This window comes from Loxodonta africana, chromosome 18 (assembly GCF_030014295.1).
Source record: "Loxodonta africana isolate mLoxAfr1 chromosome 18, mLoxAfr1.hap2, whole genome shotgun sequence".
Taxonomy (NCBI): Eukaryota; Metazoa; Chordata; class Mammalia; order Proboscidea; family Elephantidae; genus Loxodonta; species Loxodonta africana.
The window spans coordinates 34,268,032-34,275,410 of NC_087359.1; the positions used below are offsets into that span (position 1 = coordinate 34,268,032).

A 7,379-nucleotide genomic window follows, 5' to 3' on the forward strand; every position below is an offset into this window, starting at 1 on the left:
TAGGTAAGAGTGTTCTGGCCAGGCCCAGTTTGAATACAGGAAATGATCAACCCTACAAAAGCCCCCTTCTCCTGACTTTTCATTGATTCCCCCTGAATCCCAGCTTTTTTGGGGGGGAGTGCCTAGGTCACCCTCAGATTATGGACCCAGCTAACACTAAATCCCCCAGGACTCCCTAATGAAGAGCTTTTCCCTATAACTCTGTACCCGAAGCTGGTCCCAGCACTAAATTCAGCTTTCCCTCCTTCTCCCAACCAGCAACCCCAAGCCCCCATTGTGAAGCTGAGGGTTGGGACCCAATCTGATAAACTCAAGACCCATTTTCAAGCTGTTAAAGGCAGCGTTACAGACCCCATCCCACCCTAGCACTGCCCTCCTCACCCCACAATATGGGACTTTGCCAGTACCCACCTGTATCCTAGTATTTTTAGATATTTCCAATGGGAGAACAAACAGGGAGGGAAGGGAAACTTTTTGATAACAAGCAGTTGTGATTTTATTGTGTCCAATCATCAATAAATGAACTTTACACCGGAGCCTGTACGTGCCCTACCTGCCCAGCCCAAGGTCACCTGCCCCTTCTTAGCTCTCCTGTTTGGGGGAGAAAAGGCGTGTACTGGAGTTTGCCTTGCTATAGTGTTTCACCTGTGCTAGGTGTGTACATCAGAAGTATTAAGTAGGCACAAGCTGTGGGTTATAAGCTCACAACCCATACGAGTCCTGACAGGAGTCCAGTCAGCTCCCTGGAAGGTGCTATTGGTCTGCCTGTTCTGTTCAGGCATCTGAGGTAAGAAGGAAGGGCTAAAGGAGCACCTTGGCTAGCCTTCACCACGGTGGCAGGCATATAAATACAAGTAATTTATAAATAGAAGTCTAGCCATTAGCTTAAAACAACCGGGGAAGGAGTAAAGACCAGCCCCCACGGGGAAGTGGGGTAGGTGTGAAGACTGGCTGATTGGGCACTGAGTGGCCACAGTGGCAACTAAGACTGGATAGTGCACTCCTGCCCCCTGGTGGCTGAAAGGAGAGTAGTGTCCCAGCCTCCCTGGCTGGTAGGCATAGCACCTTGAAGAGGAAGCAGCAAGGGGTATAGATAGTCACAGATGGCCGAAAGCCAAGGGCCTTATAAAATCAAAGAGCTGGAAAGGATCTAAAAGATCATCTAGTCAACTCCCATCACCTTATAGATGAGAAAGTAAAGCCCAGAAAGAGTAAAGGCCTTACTAGGTCACCAAGCCAGCTGGTGACTCCCAGCCATTTTTCCAATCCACCTCAACCATTGAGGCCCATCTGCTTTCCTGAGCAGGAAAAGAAACATCTGGGGAAAGGAGTTAAAACACTTCCCAGGAGGCTACCTTCTTCCAGCTAAGGGAAAGACAGGAGAAAGGTCGGGTGTCTGTTGAAGACGCTCCCTAACACCAGCATACACACGCATGTGTGCACATCCACATGCACATCTACGATGCCTAGACGTTTCCCTGGAGTCCAGGCTGCTGTCATAACTCTGCGTGTGTTGCTGGCAGGAAGTCCAGGGGCTGGGGTCCGAGTAATACGAACCAGACCCTAGACTTGGCACTTCTGAATGGTTGCTCTGCTTCTGTTTGGGGGAGGTGGGAGGGACACTGACCTACAGCTGTCCCAGGTCACAGTGAAGCAGGTATGATGAAAGCTGGACTGGAAGTGGGGTTGGGGGGAGGACTAATCTAGATTATTTGCACTTCCCAGAGCTGGGAGGGAGCAAAGGTGGCCTGAGACCCCGACAGCCCAGCTGGCTGGCCTAGTGGGGAGCTGCTCTGCTGACCTTCGGAAAGATACCTTGCCTACCCCGCTTTCCCCCGCCAGCTCATCTTCCCGAGCCCCAGAAACTGGGATGGGGCTGGAAGGGCGATGAAGTGATGGCAGCTCTTCAGCCATCCAAGGAGCCACTGCCCTTGTTCTTGCGGCTGAGAGGAAAGGCGGACTTGCTCTGGGGCTGGGTCATCTTGCTAGCCAGGTAGATGAAGGGCTCCAGGAGGGAGCGACGGTCGGCCACCGATACCTCCCACAGCTTCACCTTCTCTGACTTGGCCCAATGCTGAGCCACATCTGGGTCCACACGCCGCTGCTCCTGCAGGTCACACTTGTTGCCGAGGACCACGATGGTGACCTAGGAAAGAAGGGACAGCCAGACCTGTAGATACACTAAGGACCTCAAGAATGGGGGTGTGCCTGGTTACCAGCCAGGGATTCTAGGAGAAGGAAAGGCTGATGTCTCAAATCCAACTAGATTAGCAACCATGGATTGGCAGAGGGAAATGTTGTTTTTTCCACCCTGTTCAAATGCTGGCTTCCTCTGAGTCTCCCTCCAGGAACTCCATGTCAAGCCCTGTATCACCCATTCCTGCTTACTACTTACAGTTGGTTAGTTTCTACTTAAACTTCTGGAAGCATTCCCAGAACGCCTACAGCTTAAAGAAAAATTTTGGAGAAGAGAAGGGGCTTCATAGCTAAGAGCACAGAATCATCATGAAAATAAGACTATTAGGACTTCATGTGTTAGCTCAGACGCCCCTTAAACTTAAGAAAAGCCTCTTTGGTTAACCTGCCTCACCATGTGGCAACCTCTAGGGGTGAAGGCACCCTCCAGTGGCCTCCACTCCTGCCCCTATCTCCTAACCCACCTCCTGGGAAATGAGTGAAAAATGGAGTCATGCCAGGCCTCCCAAAGCCAGCCCAGAGCCCACTCTCCCCACCGGGGCTCCCACCACAAGCCTAGGCCACGCACCTCCTTCTTGTCCTTTGATTTGTCAATCTCCTTCTTGAGTAGCTCTACACGCTGAAAGGACTCTCGGCTATCCGTGCTGTAGACCAGGACGTAGCCGTCAGTGCAGGAGAAGCAGTGCCGGGGCAGCTCAGCCCCATCTCGGAGTCCCCGGGTGTCATAAAAACGCACTTGTTCCCGCACACCCCGGTCTGTCTCAATGGACCCCACATAGATGTCCTCCTGTGTCTCAATCATCTCAGAACCTGGGTAAAATGAGGCGAAGGGGGGAGGGAGATGGGAAACACGAGTGATTGAGTATATCCTCATAGGCTGGCCAGACAGGGAGAGGAAGTAATGTGAGGGCTGAAGAGAGAAGGCCAGGGACTGAGAGTCTGGCGGGACTGGAGTGATTCTGGGGAACGGATGTTAACCTCATGCTAACACCATGCTGGGCAAAAGTGAGACTTGAGGGCTTTCCTCTTTATCTTGGATATTGGGCTTTCTCCCTCTGGATTTGCGGTGAGGATGTTCTTTCACTGTGGTATGACTGAGGGTTGCAACATAGGTTTTACTCTTCAGGTTGCAAAAACCCACCAAGAGCAGCTTTCAACCTCGCCTTGCTGGGGTCAAATCTCCCTCCTTATTCTTCAACCTCTTCCATCCCCACCAACACTCACCAACTACATGGTTCCCATATAGAAGCTGCTCCAGGATTGAAGTTTTGCCCACAGATGCCTGGCCACAGACGACCACCTTGCAGCTCTTCCCCATAGTTTGCCTTTGACCTTGAGAAACAGAAGCACATGGGGTGAGGTGAGGAAAAAGGATCAAAACAGAGGGTAGACATCCTGTAACAGAGAGACCAAATTCTGAACCAAATGCATAGCCTCAGGGATTCAGCACCATCCTCTACTCATATCGGGTGTACCGAACTGACCTATCCACATCCACATCTAGACAGTGAGCTGCATTTTACTCATCTTTGTTATTCTCAGTACATGACCCAGTACCTTGTCTAGCAAGTGCTCAGTAAATGTTGCGGTAAAGGGGGAGGAGAGCCACTGGTTTAACCACTAGCCAAGTTCCTTTCTGTGCACAGGATGTGGAGAAGACTAGTTAATGATGGCCCCCTTCCCTGGCCCAGTTTCCTCCTTTTAACCACAAACCGATAAAATAAGCAGGAATTCTACTTTTGTGGATCTATCTTAATCCACCTCCTCCCTGGGGAAGACTGAGCAAATCAATGAGGATAATTAGCTTTCCCGTAGGATTTATCTGGACAACAATTAATTTCCTGTAAATCCCTGTCAAGTTCATGGCTATGATGAAGAACATCGGATAAATTAGGAAAGAGTGAAGGAACCTAAGGAAAAAAAGCATCGGAAAGGAGATAATTTTTGCGCAGGTGGATAATATTAAAGTCCTTGAGTTGAGATGTCCTCCAGAGAAGGCCCGAACACAGAAACCCCTTCTTAGAGAAGGCACACCAGACAAAGATTCCCCCAGAGAGCAGAGATAAGAGAGACCAGTCCCAAAGGGGGCCCTCGCAAAAACCTCTCCAGAGGAAGTTCCTGACACAGATCCCTCCAACGTGGGCCCTATATAGAGAGCTTCCCAATTAAGGGATACCCCCAAAGAGACTCCCAAAGGGGTCTCCGCCACAGATTGCCCCACGAGGGGCGCCCCAGTAGGAATCATAAGCAGAGACCTGCCACCTAAAACGGCCCGGAGGCGGTAATCAACTCCTGGCGCTGAAAGTGACCGGCCTCCCAGCTTCGTACCTTCCCGGGCCCTCGCAGCTCCCCAGCCGGGCCCCTGGGAAGTGCACCGGGGCCAGACGTGGGACAGCACGGTCGCACAAACTCCCCTCTTCCTCCCGGGTCGTTCCGGGCTCGGTCTGGCCTCGCCCCCGTCGCGTGCCCCTCCCCCACGCCAGCTTCCGTCGCGCGAGACGAACTCCAGCCGCTGAGAGCGAGCGCCACCCGTACAGCGCCCCCAGAGGCCGGCGGGGGAAATGACGGTCAGGACCTGGCCTAGCTGCGCGCGGGAGCGCGCGGTTCTGGGCTCCCAAGACCCAGGACGTTGTACAGGTGTCTCTGCTGCCCAGATGTTCTCTAAAGGCTACCATAGCACAGTAACCCTTCGTTTATTCAATTATTTATTGTTTTTTGAGTTACTCTGTGCCAGGTGCAGGGCCACGTGCTGGGAAAAAAGTGCACAATTAAGACATAGTAGCTGCCCACCAGAGCTTCCCCTTCTGTAAGAGCTAGACATGTAAACCAACAATTACAGTACAGCATGGTAAGTACTATTACAGAGGTGCTATAGGAGCACAGCAAACGGGCGTCTATCTTGGGGTCAGCGAGCCTTAAGGAGAACTAACTGGAAGAGGTAGAATTTTTAAAAAGCTTGGAGGGAAAGGGTGTTCTGAGAGGAGGAAACATGATAGAAGTCATAGCATTTTCTGGAACTAATAATACTTGGGTTCAATATTGATAGTAGAGCCCTGAGATAATCTTTAAACCTTAAACCAAAAATAGCCCCTAAAATCTTAAAATCAAACAATAATTTAGCTTAACTAGCAAAAAAAATGTCTGCCTTGAGCAGTATGCTCTTTTAAGATCTATATAGGATTAAAGTGACGACAGCAAGTTGAAAGCTTAGATAGGAACCTTAGGGGCAGTGAATTTATGTTAATAGGGAGGATCACTCAGAAAAGGAAAGTGAGATGGTTGTACAAGCAGAAGAATGTAATCATTGTCACTGAATTGTACATGTAGAAACAGTTGAATTGGTGTATGTTTTGCACTGTATATTCTAAACAACAAAATAAATAAAGTTTAAAAAATATATTGATCATAGAAGGGAGCCAGAAGTCAAAGGCTTTGGGTGGTAGGCAGAGATGGAACTGTATCCTTTCCACCGTTGGAAGTCATTGATAGGTTTTATGCCAGTCAAGTGACATGATCAGTTTTCAGATTCAAGGAGGTCATTTCTGGCTGAAGATCGAATATTGGAGATGAGACTGGAGGACCAGTTAGGAGACTACTGCAGTATTCTAAGTTGAAAAAAATGATGAGAGACTGAATTGTGATGGAAAGTAGATTTGGGAGATATTTGGTGAGAGAATCAATAAGATTTGGTGATAAGATGGGAGTCAGGAGTGAGAGAGAGGAGGAAATTCATGGTGTCTTCCATCTTTCTCATTTGGTGACAGAGTGAATGGTGAATCCATTCAAAGATAGGGAATTCAGGAAGCGATAAGTACAGCATTTGTTTTTCTCTGTTGTTGAGGAGTAGGGAGAAAATGGTAAGTTTACATATCTTAGTCTTGGAGAATTGTGACACATCTGAGATGTCCAGTAGGTAGTTGGATATATAGATCTAGAATTGAAAAGAGAGGCTGAAGATAGATATTTTGGGAGTCAATAACAGATGACATTAAAGTTGTACGAGTAGGTAAGTTGGCTTATAGAGATCACAAAGTGGGAAGATGGTCAAAGACAGGTCTGCCTCCCGCATTAGACTGTAACAGGGCAAGAGGTCTGACTCTGTGTGCCCTCTCAACCTAACAGCAGGCACTTTGTAGAAGGTTATCGAATGACTGGCTAGATGAATGACCCAAAGACCACTGTACTGCCTTCTTAAACTCAACCCACACTGAACCTCTCCTATCCTTCTCTATCCAATGGTTGGTTGTAGGAAGTAGATCCTTTTAAAATTACCTTGCTTCCTTGTTATTTTTGTTCCCCTTAATTTTTGACCTCAGAAACTCCTTTCCCAATTTAATTAAAGTCCACAAATATTGGCTTGGGTGAGGGAGGGAGTTCCAAGACGATTAAGCTGTGCCCTTGTCCTCTCTGAGTTCCCAAACCAGACTGCATTCAGCAGAACAAGCGTGCTGAGCCGGAAGTTTATATGAGGGGTGGGAGCCCTGGGGACACTGTGGAGCAGGGAACCTCACCTTATAAACTCCAGGGCAGGGACTGGGGCGCCGTGCTACCCTCCTTAGGCTTAATGCTGAGATGGCAGTCTCAGGCGGTTGACATGAAAGCAGCTTCATAAAAGGGTCAGCGTCATTAGGGTGATGAACCAGTTGGTGCTTGGAGATCGGAAGGGGATGAAAGGCGCGGGGTGAAGACGCCCTGCGTTCCCCTGGCTTGGTTGGGCAGGGCTTCCAGGGACCGATGAAAGCTGGGGGACTGGGCTCAAAGTGTCTCTTCTTGCTTTTCCCAGGAGGAAGCTCTGGTTACTCTCCAAGGTCGGGAAGGTAGTATTGGGGGCTCTTACCCTCCAGACTTCTGGGTAACCCGATCCCTACCCGGCCCAGACTCCCCTGGGCCTTACAGGAGACTCTCTAGGGTTGGAAACTGCTATGGCAACAAGGCCCTTGAAACTCTGAGGAAAGCCAAGGCCTGGAGGAGTGACAAGTCCTTGTAACTCCTTGCGACCCACGGGCAAAGTGGCGCCCCCTACACACAGAAGCCGTCCCTGGGCTTCCGCCCCAGCGCGGAGACCACCGTGGACCTCCGGGGGCGGGAGGCCACTCTGGCCCCAAGCAGAGCCTCTCGCTGGTAGACGGGCCCGAGGGAGCCCCTCTGGGCGCGGCGCCGCTCAGCTGCTCGATGCTCCGGCC

General features: G+C 50.1%; 1 protein-coding gene across 2 annotated transcripts; it reads right to left on the reverse strand.

Annotated features, from left to right (window-relative positions):
* Nucleotides 1-487: 487 nt before the first annotated feature.
* Nucleotides 488-7,286, reverse strand: NKIRAS2 (NFKB inhibitor interacting Ras like 2). Of its 2 annotated transcripts, none has more exons than XM_010594458.3 (4): nt 6,708-7,286; nt 3,421-3,528; nt 2,765-3,006; nt 488-2,146 (listed from the first exon to the last, which is right to left on the reverse strand). In XM_010594458.3, exons 2-4 carry the CDS (start codon nt 3,512-3,514, stop codon nt 1,907-1,909), a joined length of 576 nt encoding a protein of 191 aa, XP_010592760.1. In that variant the 5' UTR covers nt 3,515-3,528; nt 6,708-7,286; the 3' UTR covers nt 488-1,906. The 2 variants fall into 2 exon arrangements, with proteins under 2 accessions (XP_010592760.1, XP_003414281.1); XM_003414233.4 differs by lacking the exon at nt 6,708-7,286 and adding an exon at nt 4,525-4,661 and having other exon boundaries at nt 490-2,146.
* Nucleotides 7,287-7,379: the final 93 nt, after the last annotated feature.

What these genes read in the sequence shown, in the direction of transcription:
- NKIRAS2 (XM_010594458.3), bottom strand. Translation starts at nt 3,514, where the DNA reads ATGGGGAAGAGCTGCAAGGTGGTCGTCTGTGGCCAGGCATCTGTGGGC. An exon ending in ATATGGGAACCATGTAGTTG is followed by an intron (nt 3,007 to 3,420) that starts GTGAGTGTTGGT and finishes CATTTTACCCAG; the next exon opens with GTTCTGAGATGATTGAGACA. An exon ending in AATCAAAGGACAAGAAGGAG is followed by an intron (nt 2,147 to 2,764) that starts GTGCGTGGCCTA and finishes CTTCTTTCCTAG; the next exon opens with GTCACCATCGTGGTCCTCGG.